The sequence below is a fragment of the Gekko japonicus genome, unplaced genomic scaffold, assembly GCF_001447785.1.
Source record: "Gekko japonicus isolate JY-2015 unplaced genomic scaffold, Gekko_japonicus_V1.1 scaffold1001, whole genome shotgun sequence".
NCBI lineage: Eukaryota > Metazoa > Chordata > Lepidosauria > Squamata > Gekkonidae > Gekko > Gekko japonicus.
In genome coordinates, this window is record NW_015163117.1 from 549,663 (window position 1) to 574,984 (window position 25,322).

The window sequence follows — 25,322 nt, forward strand, 5'->3', positions numbered from 1 at the left end:
TATGCACAGTAAAGTGAAAAACTAAGCAGAACTGGATTCCAACCTAGCAGATAGGTCCCCTTCCCTTTGCTAAACAGTTGATACCAGCTTTTCTTTTTAACACAGCTGCACATGTACAAGCCTAACTTATGCACATTCTGTGGGATCAGGACCCATGTGTGTTGCAATATGCAGTATGCACAAGGCTCAGGATCAAGATGATTGTCCGTCTCTTATAAATCTCAGCCATGAATAGAACTACAACTCATAGGCAAAGTGTTAAATATTTCCATATTATTGTGTACTTGAATAAATGTTGTATCTGGATAGAATAAAGGCTGGCATATCTTCAGCATAGTTTTCCTTAACACTCCTATATACAGCAGACATACATAAAACTTTTTTTTAATGGGGGCCTTGGTATATATTACAGTTCTCCTTATAGGGTCTCAGTTGGTTACAACTTGCACAATTCAGGGAGTCTTAAAATTATTATAATATACAATCACACAACCAAGTACATTCATACCTACAGACTGTACCATTAACTGTGTTCTATAGCTATGTTCTTTGAGAGGTTTCATTGCTAATGTGCTCTCTGGTAAGCTTCACAAATAAATTACTTCCAAACATAGCTGCAAATTATAATAATAAATAGCACTGATACCCTTATAACTGCATGTTACCAAGTTTGATAATGGTAGCATTGCCACCTTCTCAAAAACCCAAATCAAGGTATCAAAGTGCTTGTTGCAGCAGTATTGGGAAAACAGGTCTCCTCTGAATGTTCTATGCACACAAATAATTCTTCAAAAATGGTATAGTCATAGAAATGTTTTTACTGCTAAAGCAAATGAAGTTCTTAGTAATGCCTTTCTTCCAAAAGGAGATACTGAGAAGTGTTTCACACTCCGTGACAGGTTTGCCACTTGTCTGGTAGCAGAGCAATCTTAAGCAAAGTATAACCTTCTAAACCCACTACATTCTTCTGAGCAGGCTGTAACTTTGAGCCAAACTAAATGTTAGCTGTAGGGAATCACTTCTTTAAAAAAAGAAAAGCCCAATTGGACTTGGAACGGCACTGTGGGGGGAGAACATAAGAACATAAGAACATAAGAGATGCCAATGTTGGATCAGGCCAAAGGCCCATCCAGTCCAACACTCTGTATCCCACAGTGGCCAGAAATACCAGTGCCATCAGGAGGTCCACCAGTGGGGCCAGGACATTAGAAGCCCTCCCACTGTTGACCCCCCCAAGCACCAAGATGACAGAGCATCACTTGCCCCAGAGTCCCTATCTATACCTTGTGGCTAAAAGGCTTCCCCCCTCCTGGCTGTTTCATATTGTGAAACCAACAATTTCACATTGTGAAACAGCACTGGGGGATCATTTCCCCATTTCTGTTGCTCCATGTGGAGTATCTGTGCTTGTCGAGCAGCTTCAGTGGGGAGGCAGGAGCCCTTCTTCCCTCCACAGCACCATTCCAAGCCAATTTGGGCTTTCCTTTTTTTTAGACGCCTTTGCCTGAGCCGCTATGCAGCTGTAGAGTATATGAGCTGGGTCCAGAGAAACTGGATCCAACTCCTTAAAACAGTAATGTTTAATTTGGCCCTTTTCTTAAGACTGCACTGAATAAATGTGTAATGTTTCAGGAGTTTAAAACTCACAATGGCCAAGCTCTACATACTCTTCCATACAATCATTAGTGCTACATTACACAGCATAAAGTGAAACTCTGGTTATGGATCTGAGACATAAGAGGAATGTAAATTAAAACTGGAAAAGTGTAAATTGGACAAGAGGAGCCCATTTTTTAAAGAGTGATTCATAAACCATTTTTGTTGAGTCCATCCAGTACAGTCCTATTAAAGTCAATAGAACAGCTAGAGAGAATGTTGATTATGTGATGTTGGAAGGATTTCATGCAGTACTGGTTTGTTCATGAAGCCAAGTGGAAGAATTTCGTGTATACATACACACACAAAGAATTTTCATGTTAGGGTTATTTTATGACAACCCTGCTCTCCACCTTGTGGGATTGGTGAATGAATACTGAAGTCTTAAAAGTCATTTCTATGAACTAGACTGGTGGATTCATTCAAGGAAATCCACATTACTGGATGAACAATTCTGAAATAACATTCTCAAGTGTATGCCTCCATAAAAATACTTGCAAATTCATTCTCATATACTAGAATTAATATCAGACCTAAAGATTCCTTTGGGATGCCCAGCTGTACTGTTGAAATTCAAAAACAAAAGCCATATAATACCTCTTACAAGAGCAAAACAAAATGTTGCGTTAGTATTTGTTTTTGCAAGAGGGAGCTCTATTCTAAAATCTCCAAGCACGATACCTTTGAAAAATCATAACATTTTAAGGACATTAAGCCACCTTCTTGTTTGGCCCTGCCATATTTTCTAATGGCTTGTTAATTAATGAGAGTAGATAGTTTGGTCCTTCCTAATTTTGCTGAAATTGATCTCCTAGACTTCATGGTACCAAGGCCCAGCCCTGATCTGAGATAGTAATGTGGACTTCTTAAGAAGTTGCTTTTTCTCCTTTACTTGATGTAAGACCCCCCCCCTTCTCCCATATTTATATAAATACATTAAGTATTAAAGTATTTTAAATACATTAAGTGCTTTAAATGTAAACACCATTTTTAAACAATGAACAATGTGTCTGCCATATTTTCCATTCTACATATCAATCTGCTCTTACTTCAGCGGTGGATTCAATGCTCACATTAAGGCCCTGCCAGTCCATGCTCTTCAAAGGCACTTTTGATCGGATTAGAGGCATCTCTTCTGGTGGCATGGAAGTAGAAAGTCAGGGGAATGAGCCAAAAGGAGAGATGAAAGGAGAGTGAGGGGCTTGAAGTACCAGGATGTACAGAGGTGTCTAGGTTGAATAGCATCTACAGTACTTTGTTGATTATGCAACACCCTTAGCTCAGACATCTGCAACAGAGCAAAGCAATTGGTTAGTATGACTGACATATTTGTAGAGCTGTACGGTAAACACTGAACACAAAAAAGGTCTGGCATATTTATTCATTCTCTCCACATATGAGACTCAAAGAGGCTAACAAAAACCATAAACTATCAGGACACAGCAAGAGTATGCAATGAAAATCACCATAAAACTGATATGCACCAATGAACTGTAATCACATTTGCATCCTGCCCTTCTATCAAGAAGTTCAGGGTGGCCATTTCATCTTTACAATAATTATGAGCTGCAGGATGAGATAAAAGATACTAGTTTACTGAAGAATTAAGCAGGAGCCCAGGGACACTTTAAAGACTGGCAGAATTTATTCCAGCATAAGCTTTCACAAATCAGAGGTCACATTATTAGATGAATGCATGGACTCCTGTTCAATTTTGCTGTAACAGACTAACAAAGCTATCTATATGACTTGCTGAAGGACAGATAAACTTAATGGTTGCAATAGAATTTGAACAGGTCTCCCCAGTCCATCACCCTCAACTTTTTCTCTTGCAGGTTCTTGCTTCTTTTTTACTTTGCTACATTTTCTATAGTTATATAAAGATTTGAGAAAACACTTAGCATTATACTTAGGACCTCCTTTGTCAAACATGACAATCTCAATTCAGATGGGTTTGCTAAGTAGCCTAAAGTCACTAGTACGGAAAATATTTTCATAAGCCTTGCCTGCAAACAACTATGGCAGCTATTTCTTGTGGTTGTGCCCACCAGCCTGTGCTAGCAGGCTAAAAAGGGTTGGGGACCCTTATGTTAAAAAATTTGGAAAAGTTCAATGCAATTAAAAGGACCTGATAGCGGTATTAGGGATAATGTTAATGATTCTGAGGGCTGATTCACACATGCACATTCATTACTTGATGACCACAAGATCAAGCAATGATTTGCAAGTGTGGGTGAGTCAAAGCACAGAAGAAAAAAATGATGGTGTTGCAGAAAAAAGATATTATATTTTACTGAACATTGATGCCATTCCCCCTTTTTTGCACAGACAGAACATTGAGATCATTCATTGGCTCATGACTGTACTTTGTCCATTACCTCAGTTCATATATGCAGCTGAAAACACTCAATTATATGGCATCGATAAGATTACTATTTTTAACTAGCATGTTTCCATATCCATTAGAATCTTCTTCTACAGGTTATACATTTTACACGTGAAAGAATTTTCCAAATTCTCTTTGAAGCTGAGCCATTCAAGGATCATACACATATAATCTTATGTATCAACTTACCTCTACATTCATACTTGAGGTCAGAGAAATATACCATCTCTTGTGAAAACACAAAAAGACCTAACCGCCCACCAGCATAGGTGTTGTCATAGATTGGTCCAGAATCTGCCATGATCTGCTTCCCTTCATATACTAATACCCTGTGAAGGAAGGATACAATGTAGGTCAAACATGGTGCTTGAAATCACATTTAATCTTTCTAGGTGCAAGGACATAAAAACATAAGAGAAGCTAATGTTGGATCAGGCCAATGGCCCTTCCAGTCCAACACTCTGTCACACAGTGGTCAAAAATATCAGGTGCCATCAGGAGGTCCAGCAGTGGGGCCAGGACACTAGAAGCCCTCCACTGTTGCACTCCCCAGCACCAAGAATACAAAGCATCACTTGCCCCAGAGTCCCTATCTATACCTTGTGGCTAATAGCCACCGATGGACCTCTGCTCCATATGCTTATCTAATTCCCTCTTGAAGCCGACTATGCTCCTGTGGCAGTGAATTCCAGCCTAAGAGTAAATGTGGTGTTACTGTTCCAAACATGTTTCAAAGACACATGACTTCTAGCACATGGTCCACTCTACAAATCCTCTTGACACCAACCAACTTGGCCAGCTGCCACAGTGAGCCTTCCCATACCCTACTGATGATACTCCATAAATAATTCCAGAAACACCATGTGCAGTTTCCCAGTTCGTTTTAATGCAAGCCTAACTGGTGTTGAGAAAGAACTGATGCTGATGTATCTTGTGCATCTATAAGCAATCACATATTAGATGAGAGATCTAGCTATATAATTTAACCGTGACTTATCTCATTATATCACCAAAAAAGTATTAAATATTTCAATAAATTTGCCCTTTCACAGTAGAAGGTACAAATGACTGAAGGAAGGTCATACACACAAGTTGCAGAAACGACTCCATAGCCTCAGAGCACATTGTGTGATTTCTGACAACATATGCTATAATGTGCTTCAGCTGAAAGGGATAACTATACCATTGCAGATAAGTCCTAACTTTAGACAGTTATAGCAATTCTGTGCAAAATTACTCCAATCTAAGCCCACTGAAATCAAAGGCACAGGACTGTTAGTAGCTGGGCTTAGCAATTAAAACCCAAAAAGCCATGCAATCCATGTAATACCTTTTATTAAGACCAGCCCAATGACATATAACAGTATGCAAACTTTTGAGTTCCCCAAAACTCTTCATGTGCCAGATGCCACAGAATTTTAAAAGACTGAATGCTAGCACTCCATCTTGTTTTTAAAATGTTTAAATGTTCTGAATGTTTAAAATATTGTGTGGGGGGGTTGTTTTAAGTTATTAAACACTGTATTGAACCAAATTGTTGTGATTCAAAAATTCTAATTTAATAAAATAAAAAAATAAAAAATGAAGGTCATCATGATCTTAAGACTCATGCCAGGATATGATGGAATTTCTGGCATGCAAAGGAGATTTAGATTTCAGGCGGCTGCTGTCCTGGAGCCATAAAATCAAGAGGCAATAAAACAACTGGACTCCATAGCAACAGTTCCTTCCAATGTTCCCTTCTCCCCTTTAATCAGAGAGACTTCAGTCTCTTTTTGGAAGAGAAAGTAGCCATTGGTTGAAAGTCATTGTATTCTCAGGAGATAGATTTACAATGTTGTGAGGTATATATAGTCAACTGAAGCCAAATTACATAGTCATTGCATTGAAAAGCGATTAAAAAAAACAGCGTAGACATTTCATTGTCGAAGGCATAAGACCAGAATAGAACCACTCTGGTTTTTGTTGAGTTACTGGGGGGTTTCTACAAGAGTGCTTTGTCTCTGCTCCTTCGCAAGTAGTAGTGGCTAGATGCTGGAGCATGAGAAAACATAAAACAGTCAAAGCAGACCTGATTTAATGTGGGAGAAACCCATAGCAGTACTGCTCCTGGCACAGTATAGATGAATGGTAACAGAATAGCATATGACTCCAAACCAAGGAAAGTCAGCCATGCTTAAGGCCCACTGAAAACAATGGGACAAGCTAACTGTAACTAAATTTAAGTTGCATTAAACTCAACAAGTCAGAAGCATAACTCGTATTCATTGGATCGGGGTCACCTTGTCTGTGTAATGTACATAGTGGACACAGTGCTGACTCATGAGGATTGGATGCACATCAGAGGGTACCTGACTCCTGAAAAAATTGTTAGTTACTCTGAGTCAATTGAGAAGTAATTACTAACCATTAAAAATGTGAATGGTTCTAGCCTGGCAAGTCAACATTTCTTAGTGGTGCAGAGGTTACATGGGAGAACAGGATGTTAGATAGTCTCGGTTATGTTTATGAAGTACAGAGCTAAGATACAACCAAAGAAGCGGAGTAGTCTATCCCTAGCTCGGTTTCTTCTGCATCCAAATAAAAAGTATGACATTTCAGGCAAACAGCCAGTATGCCATATCCTAGAGGCCTGTTCAGATTACTTCTCCTCCTTGGTGTAGGCGAGACTAAGAGACTGGTATACCATATCAAGCAGAATTGCTGACTACTCTGTTTGCATTCATGGTGCTGTTTCTGTATGTTCTCTGCAAGTGCTTTTACAGTGTCAGGATATTACAGTTCAGTACAACCAGAATCAGTGTAGACATGCAAAAATAGCATGTGAAATACCCCACCCTGACTTTAGACTGCAAGTCCAGTAATCATGTATTTTAATGCTCCCCGTTGATTGTTTTTTTAAAAAGCCCACTGAATTTGTGAAGCTGACATTATGCAGGTATTTTTAATTTGGAGTACCACCCAAACACATGACCTATGGTATGTTCTAGGAAGGCCAGCATCATACCCTATTTCCTAAATGCCTGAATCAGCCTTACGGGCTCATTCACTCTGGACTTTCCCCTAGGTAAGGTAAAGGTAAAGGTTCCCTTGCTCGAAAGTCAGTCGAATCCGACTCTAGGGTTGCGGTGCTCATCTCCGTTTCAAAGCCGAAGAGCCAGCGCTGTCCGAAGACGTTTCCGTGGTCATGTGGCTGGCATGACTAAACACCAAGGCGCACGGAACGCTGTGCTAGTGGCAACTCAAGACTCTAATGGGTTTATTGCAGTACAAGCATGTGTAGGCAGCAGCCTACTCTATTTTTTGTCATTGCCTGTAAGAGCTCTTATGCCATAATAGTTTTCACAGTGCTCTGCATTGTTTCCAATAAGGAAAAGCTTAGTCAGTTTTGCCAACCACCTAGCAAACCTTTGTTTGAATTATTTTTTTCATTCAAGTTCAAACAACACCAAGAAGAAAAATTCCATCTTTCGATCTTCTTTTTAGCTTTGCTTTGATATTTCTCTCCCTTCCCCACTCTCAAGTTTGGGTTATTCCAGAAAAAATAATCCCTTTCCAAGAGTTTGAGGTATTATTTTTTTAATTTAATTATGGATTTGTTTCTCTGAAGCATTTCAAAAGAAATTGAACACATCTGAAGGGGAAAGTACCCTGTTGAGTATTGTCTCAAATCAACCAGCAACAAGCAGACACACTGTCGTGACCCAAGTGACAGCACTGGAATTTGCTGACAAATCACTAAATAAAATCTCATTTTATGATCAGATGGAAAAGAAAAACCAGCTATTACAAAGGATGTCTTACTTTATTAATCCCGTCTTGGGCCTGTGGATCAAATGCCACCTGTAGGCAGTATAATCTTTCCAGCCAATATTCTTAGGGTCATGCCACAGGGTGCGCACCTGAGATAGGGTTTAAAACAGTTCAAATTAAAAATAGAAACCTTGTGTATAACAAAACATGTAAATATATACTGATGGGGTTTGAACTAGCATTATTTGGGGTTTATTCCCCTTACTTAAATGCATAGCCCCACACGATTTTCTGCCAGTAGTTGACCAAGAATGAGATCTGGAGGTTGAAGAGCAGACAGCTTGATGAAAATGTCTATTCTGCATGAGGCAAGAAGCAATAGATCTATGGTGTGGCCAAATTTCAAGTACTGTGCATCATTTTGGTTCCTATATCTCAAAAATGATATTGTAGTGCTGGAAAGGGGGAACGAAAATGATCATAGGATTGGAGTTCCTTCCCTACAAGGTAAGACTAAGGAGTTTGGGTCTCTTTGTTTAGAGACCAACAAGATTTGGGGGGTATAAGCTGACAAGAGTCAAAGCTCTGTTTGTCAGGTATCTTGTTGCATGAAGCTTTGACTCTTGAAAGGTTATACTCCAAAACTCTTGATTGTCTCTAAGATGATACTGGACTCAGATCTAGTTGTTCTACTGCAGATCAACATGGCTACCCTCTGAAACTTATAACTGAGTTGTAGATCCTGAATGAAGGAAATAGGCGGCAAGGGTCAACTGCATATGAATTTGCCATCTATGAAGTCAAATCACTGCTCCATCTTTATTAGTAGCTCAGTATAATCTTCTCTAACAGGGGCTCACCAGGGTCTAAACTAAGGGTGTGCATGTTTTTTCTTTCTCTGTATTTTTTCAGTTTAGGTCTATTGGACCTAAAAAAAATTGGGATTCCCCAAAAAACCCAGATCTCAATATCAGTAAAGTATTTGGATCTTGTCGGAAATCCTAGATTTTTGGGGAGAGGGGTCTAATAGACCTGAACTGAAAAGCAGCGACAAAACCACTAAAAATGGCTGAGAGGCGGCTCAACTGGGCTCTTTTGGGTGGTCCCTTTAAACCAGACTGGCCAAACATCTGATCCTGCAGGGAGAACTCTCCCTATGGGTTCTGCTGGACAGCCTGGTTTAAAGCTCAACAGAGCCCAACCAGGAGCTGATCCTGTGGAGAGAACTCTCCCTGCAGGCTCTGCTGGGGCTCTCTTGGACAGCCCAGTTTAGACTGGACTGCCCAACAAAGCCTGCCCAGGAGCTTATCCTGCAGGGAGAACTCTTCCCACAGGCTCTGCTGGGGCTCTGCTGTGCAGCCCAGTTTAAACCAGACTGCCCAACAGAGCCAGCGAAGCAGCTGAACCTGCAGGGGGAACTCTCCCCAGAGGCTTGGCTGGGCAGCCTGGTTTAGACCAAACTGCTCAACAGAGCCCACCCAGGAGCCAGTCCTGTGGGGAGAGTTCTCACTTCAGGCTCTGCTGGGCAGCCAAATTTTATATTTGGGATTTTTAAGGGATTTTGTCCGGTTCTCCTGAAAAATCCCAGATACATTTGGGAAGCTGAAATATACCCAGAAAATACCGATAAGGATTGAAGAACCTCCGTAAGAAACAACAACAACTAAGACCCTGTCATGGGTGCCTGATAGGTAGTCCCTTCCCCTCATTGTGTGTGTGGCCCTAGTAAGGTAATATAATTAATAATTGTACAATGTAAACCGCTCAGAGCCCTTAGGGGGTGAGCGGTCTATAAATTGAAAGTTAAATAAAATAAAAATAAATAAATATTTTTGGTTTGGGTAGACCCAAATGTACACCCCTAGTCTAAACCACTTTCCTACCTCCTACTACTTAGATCAGGCAAGGCAGGATATAAGTTGAAATAAATAAATAAATAAATAAATAAATAAATAAATAATTTTATTTGTTGGTATCAAAGAATGAATCTGGGCCCTTCTGGATGCAAAGCATGTGCTATACCACTGACGAATAAACCCTCTCAATAGTGAGAAATGGCATATTAACAACTGTGGATTCTGAAGCTGAAGTATGACCTTATCCTTAGAGAGCCAGTACATTCTGCCCATTCCATTTTTTCTCTTACCATAAGGGATGACCAGAGCACATTTGTCACAGCTATCTTTCATCATGGCTAGTGGCCAAAAGGTCCACAGGATTCCACAGACAACTCCAGCCAGAGTTGCACAGTAAACCTTATATGGTATCCTTGTGCTACATTTCCCTGATAGGGAATGAAATGTGCAGCAGGAATTTGAGCCTGTATCTTCTATAGCTATATCAAATGCTATATCCACTGCAGCAATCAAAGTCTGACATATGCACTGACATATGCAAAGTCTGACATATGCACATCAGACATATGCACTGTAGGCTGCGTAAATCAAATCTTGTAAACTGTGCCCCAATTGTTTTTTAAAATTAGATTATATTATAATCACAAATTCAGGAAGACTGGGGTGGGGGTGGGGGCTAATACTGGCAAACCACTAACTGTAGTCTATTGCTATCTTATACCTGTCCGGGTGTGTTTCCGGTATGCCAAAGGGCATTTCTCAGATGTTCTCCAACACCAGTTGTAGAGTTTACTACTTTCAGTGACACTCCAGAGTAACCATAAGCTCTGGTGGGCTTGTCCTCCCAATAAGTCTGAGTAACTTGTTTCCACATCAGGACATAGAAGCGACTGCTGGACTGATAGCCAAAAACAAATCCAGCATAATCATCATCCCGATCTGTGTTAACGTAGAATGTACCACTGAAGTCAACAGAACTGAATTCATCATAACCTGGAGCAGGATGAAAAATGGTACAAGTATCAGGAGTTGTAGTCCTTTTGACAGTCTGGTGACATCTCCACCAGAAAGTCACTTCAATAATCTGATTGTAAAATGTCCTTACTTTGTCCACCTTCCAAGATAGTCTACTTGGTTTCAGGCATCTGTTATTACTTTCTATCATTACACTTAATACCCTCCTTATTTCCCAGGGTGAAGAAGCTATTATGTACCTTTCACTTACTTGGCTGTCACTTGGCATTATGCATTATCTGCCCCTTTCCTTATTGAATGAATTAAATATGTTTATGAAAGAGATATTCACCTGCACGTACACAGAATTTTAAGCAAAGTGCCTTCACATTTATAGTTCAGTTCTATGAAAAATAAGTCACTGTGTTTTTTAAAATGAAAACAGAAGCTATCTCAGGTTATTTATTTAAAAGTCTGCAGGCTATGAACAGATCATATATTGCCTACCACATACCAGAGCACCATTACAGAATCTTATTTTTTTAAAATATATATATATTACAGACTAGCCTGATACCCATGCTTCGCTATGGTACTTAAGCGCCATAAATCCAGTTATAATACTGATGACGCAAAGTTTGAAATGTGACATTTGTTGTAGGAATTCTAATGGAGAAGATTGTAGTGTAAGGAATTAAGTGAGACATACGTACTTCCCCCCCCCCTTCTACTGAAGAACCTCTCTGTAAACCACATTGGTGGTTCTGCCCTCAGGTGCTAGGATCACCAGCAATGCTCCCCCTAAGCTGTGGAGTCTTGTGAGGAAAAACTCTACTTTGTGAGCTACTGGCATGAAAGTTGTGAGTGAGCGATTTGGCTACTGCATAAATGTTTGCTCTGGAGCCATGCTTCCTGAGCCAAGACAAAAATGTATGAGCTAGAGGCGAAAAACTGTGAGCTAGCTCATACTAACCCAGTTTAGAGGGAACACTGATCACCAGGCTGCTTGGTGAGCTCACTCTGGAGCAGGCAACATAGAACTGTCCATTTAAGAAGCAGTCGTCTGTTAAGTCAACTCCTGCCACCTTCCACAAAAGTGATGGCATTTCTATTTGTGTTCCTGGATTGTTTTGCTCATATGGAGACTGTGTTGTTCTGAGCACCTCAGGGTAATCTCGCTGGTACTTGGTCTGTGCAGCTCAGTGCCTAGCAGGAGTACTATGTGCAAATGTCTTTGCTACATTCCTAAGTTGCCTCCTCCTTGTAGCGTTGGCGTATCTGGCTCAATGTTTGCCAGGAGCTTTCTTGGGGGCAGTAAGAGATGAGAGGTGTGAGGGGGAGTTGGTGTCAGGGGAGTGGTGATGTGGTGGACATTTCTTCAGGTTCATGAGGGAGGCATGCATCAAAAAGGCTCCTAGAAAGGTCCTCTACTATCTCCCCATGAACATTCATTAACTCAATTGCCATGCTGGCTTTTTTGAAAAATTTCTGTTCAGGAGTCTTGAATCACTGGTTTTTGTAACTTTCCTCAAATGTCTGCAGTCTCTTTTAACTGTGTTTTTACCTCAGAACATTGAGATCCAGGAGCACTCCCCTTATTTTGGGTTTCTTAGTCTATGGTGCAATGATGGTGGATGTCTTTCCCGAGGCTCAGGGAGGGCGCTCTGCACAGCAGCGGAGGGGAGGGGTGCCGCTGGATCGGCGCCTCCACGGGGGGTCAAAAAGGCCCCCCAGGCCATAGGGCTTTTGAGGGTGAGCCTCTTTTCCTGCTATCTGCAGGGGAATTGAGGCTGCCCTCCGCCCTGACGGTCCTCCCTGCTGTCTGCGTCCTCTTAGTGAGGCACAAGATGTGCCGACCCAGTCAAGCACAGGAGATCTGATGAAGAAGCGATTACGAGCACGGTTAAGAAACAATGAACTGTGAGATAAAATGAGCAAACCATAAACAGAAGTGTAAATCCCCCCCCTCCGAAACCTTTTGAGTGATTGGAATTCTGCTGAGAGGGACGCCTCTCGGACGCATTTGCATAAGCAGAGGAGGGAGGAGAGAGAGAGAGAGAGAGAATTGTAAACGGACACTTTGAAGAGAAAATCCCCCCCAAAAAAACCTCTTGAGTGACTGGAATCATGCGGAGCAAGGGAGACCTCTCTGACGCATTTAGATAAGCAGAGGAGGGAGAGAGAGAAAGAGACAATTGTAAATGGATACTTGGAAGCGAAAAGCTGTGGGAGATATCCATGAGTATTTAAGCGACTAAACAGCGTGTAAGCGATTTTCAGAGCAGGGGAGAAAACAATTTTATATTGGGATTAAAGTGTAAAAATGGTGGACACTCCAAAAAAGTCAGCGAAAACAACTCCGAGAAGAAGGGAAGTGAAAGTTATAGAACTCATAGCAGAAGCCACGAAGCCGATTCTTGAGCAACTTGTTGGTATTAACCATCAGCTTGCCAAGATAAATCAACAACTCGTGTCCCAGCAGCTGCAGTTGGAAACAATAGCAGAAAAGATGGAAAAGAGGACTGTCAAAGCAAAAGAGATGGACACTAAAACTAACAGCGATCTCAAAGAGACAAGGAGGAAAAGCATGAGAGAAACAGAAAAGATTTACAAGGACTTAACTCCTTCCCGGCAGAGTTGCAGAATTTCGAGTGAACATCTAAGAAGCTATCAAGACTTTAGAGAGAATTAGCATAGATGTAAAGGCGGAAGGACTCTGAAAATTGCCCTTATGAAGAGAGCTGGAGGAGATGCTCTGGAAATCTTCTCATAACAAGTAATAAACTAACACATAAGCTTAGAAAGACAGGATCTCACAAAGTATATTGTTTATTAACAGGTTTTTTTCATTACTAACTGCAGTCTAACAGGGTAATGATCTCCTACTCTTGGGTTTTTAGTTTAGTGTGGGTTACTTTTCTTTCTCCTTAGTTGTAGTTCCCCTTCCCTTCTTTTCTTTGTAGTTTATGTAGTATTATAAAAAAATTTAAAAAATCCCCTCCGGGGGTCTTTTAAAAAAAGAACATTGAGATCCACAGCTGAGCAATCAGAAGGAGGTGAGTGCAAGCAAGCAGGTTTTACCTCAGAACTCATAGGTACACAGTTGACCGGGGGGGGGGGCAAAGAGGCAACAGCCTGCCAGGCACATGGAAAACAATTGGGGGAACACATTTTGCCCCTTTTTAAACCCCCTTAGGGGTTGTGTTTCTCATAAATCTCTTCATAGTGGGGGCTGACGTCATGGTAGGAGTGCACTCCCCTTATTTTGGGTTTCTTAGTGCAGGGGTTTGGCCTGGGCATTGGATTGGGTGGGGCAGGGTGTATATATATGTGTGTGTGTGTGTGTGTGTGTGTGTATTTACAAAACTGCTTCTCATTTATGTTACATTTAAGAAGTGGGACATATACTACATATTCAAAACAACATACGAGCAATTAGATATTGAGCAAGTTCATATGAACCAATTTTCTAGAACCCATGTTGTGAGAAGTTAAATAACCTAATACAGGAAACCAATTTTCTATAAATTTGGGGTATATTTCCATAGTGGGTGGGAACTGGGCCAGTAGCAGCACTAAGGAAATCCTGCTAAGCAAGCCTCCCCTATGGCTTTAAGGACTCTGTGCCCCTTCCAACCCTTGACAGGCAGTTGTCTGTCAGGTGTAAGAGGGGTAGCATGTCTGAAAGCATTGGGAAGTCAGGGCCAGCAAGATTGCTAAGGGGATGCTGATTGGGCAGCCTCCCTAATGGATTTAAATGTTCTGGCCCTGCACCTGACAGACAACCGCCTGTCAGGTGAAGGAGGGGTGTGTGGGAGTTTGTCTAAAGTCACTGGGGAGGCTGGCCCAGCAGCATTGCTAAGGTGTTTCTACTCGGGCAGCCTCCCTGATGGATTAAAGTACCCTGGCCCTGCTCCTCCACCTGACAGACAGTCTGGTGTTGGGGGGGAGTGTGTTTAAAGGCATTTGTGAGGCTGGGTCAGCAGCAGCACTAAGGCAATCCTGCTGAGCAAGCCTCCCAGATGGCTGCAAGCATCCCACCCCCTCTCCTACACCTGACAGACATTCCTAATTCCGGTTGGCCATTCCTGATTTCCTCAACAGTCATTAGCTCTCTTCAGCCTCCTGTAACTGTTTTTTTTAACCTCAGAACACTGAGCTGTGCAGCTGACCAATCAGAGAGTGGGGGGTGCAAGGAGGCAGCCTGGCAGCCACATAGGAAGCAATGGGGGGAGCACATTTTTGTCCCCCTTAGGGGTCAAATTTCTAAAAATCCATTCTTAGTGAGCATCTACATCATGGTAGGAGCGCTTTCCCTGAATTTCTTGTTTCTAGGTCCAGGGGTTCGGCCTGGGTGTTGATTTTACAGTGGGGGGGTTTTCTTTTGTGTGTGTGTGTGTGTGTGTGTGTACAGGGTATTTTCAAAGCTGCGGTGTCTTTTTGTCAAACAGAGTAAGAGATTTTCCTAGACTGCTCCAGTTTAGGCTACAGATGGGGAAGTCATAAGCTTAAATTATCTCTCCCCCACAATTTCCCTTTACTTGGAACAGTAGCATATCAGGGAATATTCTTCAGCCTAGCCTAGCCTTCTGTCCAATTTGCTGTTTCCCCAGAAGCAGGAAGCTTACTCCATAGTGAATATTCAAAAATGCACCACCTACGTGGTCCAGTCCATGACAAGCTTTACTATGTGGTTCACTTGAATGCATCGACTTGCTGAAATATTTGCACTACTTCTGTTCAGTATTAAACACAGCACACTCTGCTGATGATTTCAGATTATTCTAATACTAGGCACAAGGCCCGTTGCGGGAGGAGAGGCAACGAACCCTAGAGAGGGGCTGCCGGAGGGCCCTCCCCCATGCACTGGCAAAGAAAACCGAAGGGCTCCCTGGCGTCCAGGTTCGCGCCTCCCCTGCCATGCACTGGAGGCGGCGGGGCAAGCCAGCCTGCTTCGTCCCTCCTCTGTTGGCGCGCTGGAGGAGGTGGCTGCCAAAGGCAGCAGGCCTCGCCATTCCACAGCACCGTGCACTGGTGTGCCAAGCCAGGCAGGCTGGCCCCTTCCCCGCCCGCTCAAGGGCCCAGCATGCCAAGACAGCCGGCCTTGCCCCTCTCTCCACCGGCTGCCTGAGCAAGCGAGCGGCACACGTAGTGGTGGAGCAGCAGCGAGTGAGGGATGGCTGCTCGCCGCCCATTCCAGCCACGTGCACGCCAAGCCAGCTAGCCTCATCCCTCCCCTCACCCCCCCCCCAGCTAATGGCACGCCAGTTGCCCTGAGTGGAAGCTGGCGAGCCAATGGCTGAGGCATTTCCTCTCGCCACCCCATAGGCCGGCGGCCACCCCAAATCCCTTTTATAATAAGGAGAGATACTCACCTACTGCTATGCCAGGATCTGAGTTAGCAGTCTGTACTAGTTCTTTGCCTTGGTGACGAATGACCCAATTTGGATCAATCTGAGCTGTTCCCTTAGGATCCAGGGGGACCATTTGGAACTTTCTGAAATCAGTCTCACTAATGGCATCATTTTCAGGACATACATCATGGATATCAGGGACTCTGTCATTGTCAAAATCATCTTTGCAGATATCACCTCTGCCATCACCTATGATACAAGTTAAAATAAATACAAACATACTATTGTTTAAGGTTATCTTCACAACTGTCCCTCTCTTTAGGAAGAAGCATCAGTCTCCAGAAATAATTATGCAAATTTACAGTGTATATCATGCATTTAATGCTGCACCTGGAGTGCACACTAAAAAATCTAGACACTGGGGCCAGGTACAGACTGGAATAATGTTTGGACAAACCTAGTCAGAGCTGACAGAACAAATACTGTTAATTCAGCATAGGGGTGCTAGGTTCCTTGGGAGCTGGTTGGGGGCAGGGCCTGGGAGGGGAAAGCATCAATGGTGCTTTGATATCACCTACGGGTGAAGAACTGGAATTCATGTAACTGCCCCCTCCCCAATGCCCTCCTCCGATATGAGCCCCGGAGGACACTGAGGTCCACAGATCAACATCTTCTAGCAGTCCCTGGCCCCAGGGATGTCCAAATAGCCTCAACCAGGGCCAGGGCTTTTTCAGCCCTGGCCCCCACCTGGTGGAATGAGCTTGCAAGATGGAGCTCTTCCACCAGGCCTTTGGTTGAGGCAGTGGACATCCCTCTTCCCTCCTGGCTATCTCCCCTCTAGTGTCCTGGATCCCAATGATGGAGTACTGCTGAATTTTAAATAATCTGATTGACATCAGAACTAACTTGTTTGCATATTATTTTATGGTTTTAATGGTTGTTTTAATGTTGTTACATTGAGATAGTTGTAAACTGCCCTGAGCCCGTCTGTGGGGAGGGCAATATATAAATCAAATTAATTAATTAGAGATTTGGTCACCTGAAAGCAAAATCAAAACGCCAGTGGCAATGAATCCCCCCATTTTCCTCCTCTAGGAATTCCCAAACTCTGTTGAAAATATCATAGATATTTGGTGAGTTCTTAGATCATTATGAGGTGGCAGCTACTTCCCTTCCGGGTCTTCACCTGGAAGTGACATCAAAACACTAGCAGTGATGTATTCTCCCCCCTGTTCCTACCGCTGCTCAGTGGAGCAAGAGCGGCCAATGGACAGCTGGAGCAAGTTGATCGTACTCACCGGCGGGGGAGCATCGCGGGGGTCCGGGAGCTGCTGCTGGATGCGCGCGCGCCGCCAGAACATCACAGAACGTGACGCACGACGTAAAGCATGTTGGGGGTGTGGCACTGATCGTTGGAGGGAAAACCATAGAGTTTTCCCTCCAACGATTGGGGCCACGCCCCCAACGTGGTCTACGTGGTTGCGTCACTTCCTGTGACGCAGCCATGCTGCGCTTCGGGGGGCGGGGTTCCCCCCCCGGGGCCCGATTCCGCGGCGGCAGAAATCGGAATCCAAGGCGGCCGTTCACCCCCCCCCCCGCCCCCACTTGGCAGCCCTAAAAGCAGGAGATCCCCCACCCTCAGTGGGCTACTGGCAACCCTAATTCACCAGCCATACTACTCTCTGAAGAAACTAGAATTAAATTATGCTGGTGAAAAATGGCTTGCTTTCCAGAGGAGTAAAAATGCATATTAGAGCCATTTTGCCAAGCCTTAAAGGAGTACAACTGTAATGTATCAGGTGTACCCCAAGAGAAAGAGACAGGCTGGTGACTTAAAAAGCCCTTCACAGTTTCATTAATAAATAGCTACAACTTCCAGAATAAGAGCCAGATTAAAGAAAACATGTTTTGATGCAAAGCATGGGAAGGCTCTTGTACAGTGTAACCATACAAAAATACAGGAAAAACAGCATGCATCAGACCCTGTCACCATCTTCCTGTGCATACAAGCAATTGTGGTGATTTTGGAAAGCATAAACCAGAGGGACTTGTTGGAATCTACTAGAAAAGGTAGCCAATATTACAAAAGCAGGTAGAGGAGACTTTTCCAGTCCGGAAATATTTTCACGATATGAACCAAATCCATCTGGTTGCATTATATACTGAAATATAGTGGTGAGCTACACTTGTTGTTGTTGTTTTTTTCTTCAATAAGTGTTTTTTATTTTGAACAATATATACAACAGTACATTCATAACATATATTGACGCTATGCAATAATCAACTTTCTCATCCCTTAAGAGCCCTTTTAAAAATATAACAGATCTTTGTAATAAGAGTTGTGTGGAATCACTTCTTCTTCTGCTAGATAGTTCACCACGGGGAACCAAGTTGCTTGAAAACTTTTTTGGTGAGAGACAATTTTACCATATATAAAGCTACACTTGTTTTAAAGGAGCTGCGGTGGCTCAAGTGGTTAAGACGCTGAACTGCAGGCTGTGGAAGGTCTGTAGTTCAGCAGTTCGAGACCCGGGTGCCTCATGACGGAGTGAGCTCCCATCTCTAGTTCCAGCTCCTGCCAACCTAGCAGTTCGAAAGCAAGACATTGCAAGTAGATAAATAGGTACCACTTCAGTGGGAAGGTAACAGCGTTCCGTGCCCCTTGGTGTTTAGTCATGCCGGCCACATGACCACGGAAACGTCTTCAGACAGCGCTGGCTCTTCGGCTTTGAAACGGAGATGAGCACCGCAACCCTAGAGTCGGATTCGACTGGCTTTTGAGCAAGGGAACCTTTACCTTTACCTTTTACACTTGTTTTAAAGACAAGAGATGTTACCGGGGTGGTTTGCCATTGTCTGCCTCTGTGTCATGACCCTGGTACTCCTCGGAGGTCTCCCATCCAAATAGTAGCCAGGGTTGACCCTGCTTAGCTTCCAAGATCTGATGGGATCAAGCTAGCCTGGCTATCCAGGTCAGGGATTATTTTTCATTTGTTATCTGAATGCAGTATGTTGTCATTTCACTTGTCCCATGGTGACTGCTGGATGCCTTGTGACCACTAATCTACTTGAGCTGAATATGAAGAGAAATATTTGAAAAGCAATATCGGTAATATCTCAGCTGCACATGAGCAAAAAGTAAAAGTTGCTGAGAAAAACAACTGATAATCCTATCCGTCATATCCTAATAAGGCTGGATAACAAGCTCTGAGTGCTACAGAGCTTAGTATTAAAGAGGAGCTTTGGAATTTTTAAATTACAAATTATATCTTTGTGTCATCAGATGCCTTCAGCAACATTCTTTCATGAAATGCTTAAGACTGTGGCCATGTATTTTTGTCAGTATCGTAAGAGGGAATTACAGTAAATCATACAAAAATAGCTTTTGGCTTCACATTCTTTTTATGGGGAAAATTGTTTACTTTGCAGGAAAATAGCAGTAATAAACTATGAGTTGAAAATAACCACTCTTTTGAACCTTGGAATGTGGTTGTAATCTCCATTGATTAATGGGTTATCTATGGCACAGCTCCCAGTGAACAGAGGCTGCAACCAACAAATCCCAGTTAAAGAAATGTTCTTTGTGTTGAAGGTAATGCAGTAAATGATTTAAACACCACTGCTCTTAATGTCCTATTTAAAATGGCTCTGACTGAAGACTGCTTAGGCTGAAGAACTGTAGCTCTTAAGCAGGGAGCTGCTGCAACAAGCTCGCAAGAGAAAAAGCTGTCCAGTTGTCCCAGGTCACCTTTTCACTTGGTGGCCTTAAGCAAGCCTGCCTCCCTTAACTCCCCACTCCTACAATACCTTACAGAACTGTTGCAGCAGGGCAGCCAACTCTGAGTTGGGAAATTCCTGGAGATTTGGGGTACATCCTGGGGATGGCAGAGTCTGAGGAGGGGAGGAATGTGATGCCATAGAGTCCACCAGGGCTTTTTGTTTTGTAGAAAATGCCCAGCAGGAACTCATTAGCATAAGAGGCCACACCCAACAGCAGAAACTCATTAGCATATTAGACCACACCCCTGACAGTGCAGCTCATTCGCATATTAAGCCACACCCCATGCTTTCCCCTTGCCTTGCCCAGGCACCCCACACAGCTGCAGGGAGCCCAGGCAAGCCCCCCCTTGAAGGGAAGGGAAGGCAGTTTAAACTGCCTTCCCTTGGCTTGCCTGGGCGCCCCATGGCTGCAGGGTGCCCGGGCAAGCCGGCCCTTGGACAGGCCGGGGAAGGCATAGGGAGGCATTTAAATGCCTCCCCGATCCAGCCCCCCCCCCAGCCCTCTGTAGCCACGCACACAGAGGTTTTGGCTGTAGTGGGCATGGCCAACTCTGAAGCCAGCCGGAACTCCGTTCCTGTGCGTTCCTGCCCAAAAATAGCCATTTTCTCCAGGAGAAGTGATCTCCACAGTCTGGAGATCAATTGTAATTCCAGAAGTTCACCAGGCCCCAACTGGAGGTTAGCAACCTTTGTTGCATGCAGATTACAAAATGCAGTCTGTGAAATGCTTTCAGTGCTGCAAGTGTACTATGAAAGTTAAGTATTGTTCAGTGTCAGAGAACTGAACTGAAATTTCACAGTCGTGATTTCTGTCTTCTCATTCTGCAGGCTCACTGTATTTTCACAGGAACACCCCACACACATTCTATGAGTTTTCCCAAGGCTTTTTACTTTGCTAGAAGAGTGTGAGCTTGTGGGGAGGGCAAGCTCAATAAGCCTTTTCCAACTGATTACCACCCTTCCTCCCAGTTTGGCAACAATAGTGGGAGAAAACCCACATGGCCCCAGTATTTATAGACAGACTGCAGCACAGGACCATACCATAGCAACACAACTCCCATACATTTGTTGTAAGCCGTCCTGAGCTCTACTTGTAGGGAAGGGTGGCCTAGTACATCCAATTTAATAAATAAATAAAAATAAATAAAATAAATATACTGTCAATGCATAGCTAAGGACTGAAAAGAGAATAAGGAGATTACCATGATAGCCGTTTCCACATGAGTGCATAATTCTTACATGTCCTATTACCAACAGTCCACATTAATTTCTCTTATCAAAAAAAGTCTATATGTTTCAGAAGCATGTTCCCTTACCACAAGATTTAATTTTTAAGGACAGACTTTGTTATGTAATAGCTAAAAAAATCAAATAAAAAAAATCAAAGAGGAGACAGTCAAACACCTCAAATGTTTTCTGCAGTTCATTTCTGTGAGAAAATGGCTCCACATTCCATTCACTGATTGGAATGCAGCCAAGCTGAAATACAAATTCTGACCAGCTGCATGATCCAGAATGTGTTTCTCCTAACACTTAAGGGGAATAGTGAATGTTCCCAGTTTTATTCCCTTTGCCAACATCAAAGTAGTAATTTCTTTGTCCAAATAAGGCTTTAATTATCTAGCACACATGTTGTGGATGCTCCTTCTGCAGGCAAGGCTGCCTTTCCTTCAAGACACAACAAAGGCAATTGTCCTACCCACCATATTTGCAAGCTCTGTGGAGGCCTGCTACCTCAAAGTTGGTTCTTCATGCCTGTTCTATTTCTTGACAGTCCTTCCTGTTCTAGATTTAATATTTATTTACTGTAGCTTTTATCCTACCCTTTTTTCAAGGAACTTAGATGATATACAAAGTCACCAGCTCTGGCTTGGGGAATTTCCTAGTGCTTTGGGAGGTGGTGCCTAGTGTTTGAGGAGAGGAAAGAATTCAGTGAGGATGTGATGCCATACAAGTCTGCACTCCTAACCTACCACTTCCTCCAAGAGAATTGATACCGGCAGTCTGGAGATCAACTGTAAATCTGGAAGAACCTGAGGCCCAACCTGGAGGCTGGCAACCCTACGTGGCTCTCCCTGATCCACATAATAACCACCCTATAAGCTAGACAGAGAGAAAATAACTAGTCATGATTACCTAGAGAGTTCCATGACAAAGTGGGGATATGAACCTGGGTTGCTCCAGGCAAAGTCTTACACTCTGACCACCACACAAAACTGCCTCAATAATTACTCTGTGGTAAATCCCTGAGGTAACTTCACAAATCTAACAGAGAAGAGATATTTACTCCAGCTCCGTATGCTTGGAGACTCATAGGCAGAACTGGGTTTGCTTGGGTATTAAATGTAGTGCTTTGCTGTGGCTCAGCTGATCTGTGGGCTTTCTTGATTTCAAAGCACAAAGGCCTCAGCTTCAATAAAAATAAGAGCTATTTAGTGAGAGAGGTCCTGCCTGGATATCCACTTGGAAATTTCAGCAGAAAAGTGCATTTGTTTGTACCTCTGATTCAACACCTGAATAGGGGCTGAATGTATTCCTCTGTTACTTCCTATGCTACCAACTTCATCATCCTCAAGCTACAGTTCCTTCCAGAGTTGATTAGGCCTAGTTTTCTGTACATATGATTGGCTTCCTAATATTGAAACGACAATACTCAATTAGTGATATTGCTCATCTGAACAAAACCTTCTGAATGTGTTGTCCTGCAAATGGGTAAGATCAACAACTTCCCATATTTGGGGATTCTCTATTTGCGGCTTCAACCTGGTTAAATGGCCTGCCTGAGGGGTTATCATTCTGCAGATAAGTAAAAAGGAACTGTTCATAGGGGCATTTTTATAAAGGGAATAGGGTTGTAGTAAAATGAAATTGTTCAGGGGAGCACTTTTATATAAGAAATCTATTTCAAATTCCAGTGCTGTAAATTGTCTAATTCGTTTGGTGTAGTGGTTAAGTGCATGTACTGTAATCTGGGAGAACCGGGTTTGATTCTTCGTTTGGTGTAGTGGTTAAGTGCACGGACTGTAATCTGGGAGAACTGGGTTTGATTCCCCACTCCTCCACTTGCACCTGGCTGGATGACCTTGGGCAAGCCATAGTTTTGGCACAGCTGTTCTTGAAAAAGAACAGTTTCTGTCAGAGCTCTCTGAGCCTCACCTACCTCACAGGGTGTCTGTTGTGGGGAGGGGAAGGGAAAGGAGATTGTAAGCCGCTCTGAGACTCCTTTAGATAGTGAAGGGCGGGGTATAAATCCAATCTCTTCTTCTTCTATTGTTTTAAATTGTAATGGCCAATGGCTACACAATAAATTTTACTACTACTACTGCTACTACTACTAGAAATAGGGTTACAGTTTACTGCACTGTTTGTTGCATGTATTATCTTTTACATGCTCCTGTGCATTCCTTGGACAGCAAAGGTGACAAACATGCAGGTACTGAAGTGCATAAAACTAGAGAAGGAAACACTGCAACTGACATATTTCGACCATGTCTGTGGAAGAACTCACTAGAAAAACCAATTATGCTTGGATTGGTTAGCGGCAAAAGAAAACCTGGCCACCAAAGAACATGGTGGCTAAATACCATAAAAGTCGACAACAGCCTGAACATGAGACAACTCAAAGAAACAGTACAAGATCGGAAAACATGGAGAGGGCTGGCTGAATGGCTAACAACACCTTTTACTGCATTGTGTTCTAATTCTTCTAATCCAATCGTTGCATAGTTTGTAGTGTGTCTTACACTGGTAGCCCCCCCCCCTTTATAATTTTGTAATGTATATTGACTCTCAGCAAGGAAGCAACACTCTAAAGGAAGTAAATAAATATTTGTAGAGATACAAATTTCAGCATACTTTTAGGAGAGACCATATCTGACATCCCCATGTCTAAAAACATTTCCAAATTTGGATCCAACACTAAAGGCAAATCAGCACCTAAGCAGATTTCTCTATGGTATAAATAGGTCAAAATCAGGTTGGCTTTTTAATCCAGGTATTTGCTTTGATTTAGAGAACCTTCTTTATATTATTCACTGTTAAGTCTTGTTTAGGAGACCTCTGCAAATAATTACGTCTATGGGTTGCAACAGCTTTTAACACACATGAAAAACAAGTTTGGGCTTGGCTGTTGTGAAATATTCTTACCATCTGAATCCTTTTGGTCAGGATTGAACGTTAGGCGGCAGTTGTCTCGGTCATCTGGGATCCCATCATTGTCATCATCGGAATCACAAGCGTCCCCTTTACCATCCTTGTCATGATCAGCCTGATTGGCATTGGGAATGTAAGGACAGTTATCTTTGTTGTTCTGGTGACCATCTTCATCTATGTCCTCATTGTTGTCGCACTGGTCACCAACCAAGTCATTATCTATATCAGTCTAAAGGAAAGAAAACTAGAATGGGAATCTTGGTAATGGCACATCCCAAGTAATAATTATACAACAGTAGTGCCAGTAGTAGGGCTGCAGTGGCCCAGAGGTTAAGACGCTGAGCTGCAGACCAGAAGGTCTGTAGTTCAGCAGTTCGAGACCTGAGTGCCACATGACGGAGTGAGCTCCCGTCTCTGGTCCCAGCTCCTGCCAACCTAGCAGTTCAAAACCCAGAAACTGCAAGTAGATAAATAGGTACCACTTCAGTGGGAAGGTAACAGCGTTCCATGCACCTCGGCATCTAGTCATACTGGCCACATCTCCACGGAGATGAGCACGGCTCTTCGGCTTGGAAACAGAGATGAGCACCGCCCCCTAGAGTCAGATTCGGCTGGCTTTCGAGCAAGGGAAACCTTTACTTTTATGTAATGCCAGTAGTTGCACTGTTTGGTGAAGAAAATGTTTGGTGGAGAAAATTCTTAAAATCAGAAATAGTATGTTAAATTGCATATTAGGATTTATTTTTTAAAAAAAAATCCTAAATTACATTTTGCATCTTGGCTGTTGCTTCAGTTTTCTGGTTTGGAATCTTTTGGATTTCAAAACATAGTTACATTTGCCAGTGCTAAGGAGAGGTAAAGAAAAATAAAGGCTGGTTGTAATGTCTAGTAAATGACATGGGTAATTCTTCTTTATCTACAAGAGCCAGCATGGTGTAATGGTTAAGAATCGTGAACTCTAATCTGGAGAACCAGGTTTGATTCCCCACTCCTTCACATGAAGCCTGCTGGGTGACCTCGGGCCAGTCACAGTTCTTTCAGAACTCTCTCAGCCCCACCTACCTCACAAGGTGTTTCTTGTGGGGAGAGGAAGGGAAGGTGATTGGAAGCCTTTGAGACTCCTCAGGGTAGAGAAAAGTGGAGTATAAAAACCATTTTTTCTCTTCTTCATCATCTCTGCTTCACACAGGATTGAATAAAACAACCACTCCCAATGCAGAGATGCAGCAGACTTGACTGCCTATTGTGTTCTTCTGCATGAGTCACTGCAGTGAGTCTGTGATTCCAATAAGCAAGAATGCTCAGATTAGTACTGCATGCTGAGTTTGGTGTAGTGGTTAAGTGTGTGGACTCTAATCTGGGAGAACTGGTGTAACTATATGAACTTATGTTTGTATTTCTGTATAGTGGTGATGCTGTCTATGTGTGTCT

At 42.9% G+C, this 25,322-nt stretch overlaps 1 protein-coding gene across 1 annotated transcript in view; it reads right to left on the minus strand.

Annotated features, from left to right (window-relative positions):
• Positions 1–1,270: 1,270 nt before the first annotated feature.
• Positions 1,271–25,322, minus strand: part of THBS2 (thrombospondin 2) — a 71,061-nt gene continuing 47,009 nt past the window's right edge. Inside the window, exons 17-22 of the mRNA XM_015406850.1 lie at positions 23,886–24,120; positions 15,981–16,208; positions 10,373–10,644; positions 7,847–7,944; positions 4,232–4,371; positions 1,271–2,944 (exon numbers count right to left, since the gene is read on the minus strand). Coding sequence (XP_015262336.1) covers positions 2,937–2,944; positions 4,232–4,371; positions 7,847–7,944; positions 10,373–10,644; positions 15,981–16,208; positions 23,886–24,120 — 981 coding nt within the window. The 3' untranslated portion in view covers positions 1,271–2,936. The remainder of the gene's footprint in view (positions 2,945–4,231; positions 4,372–7,846; positions 7,945–10,372; positions 10,645–15,980; positions 16,209–23,885; positions 24,121–25,322) is intronic.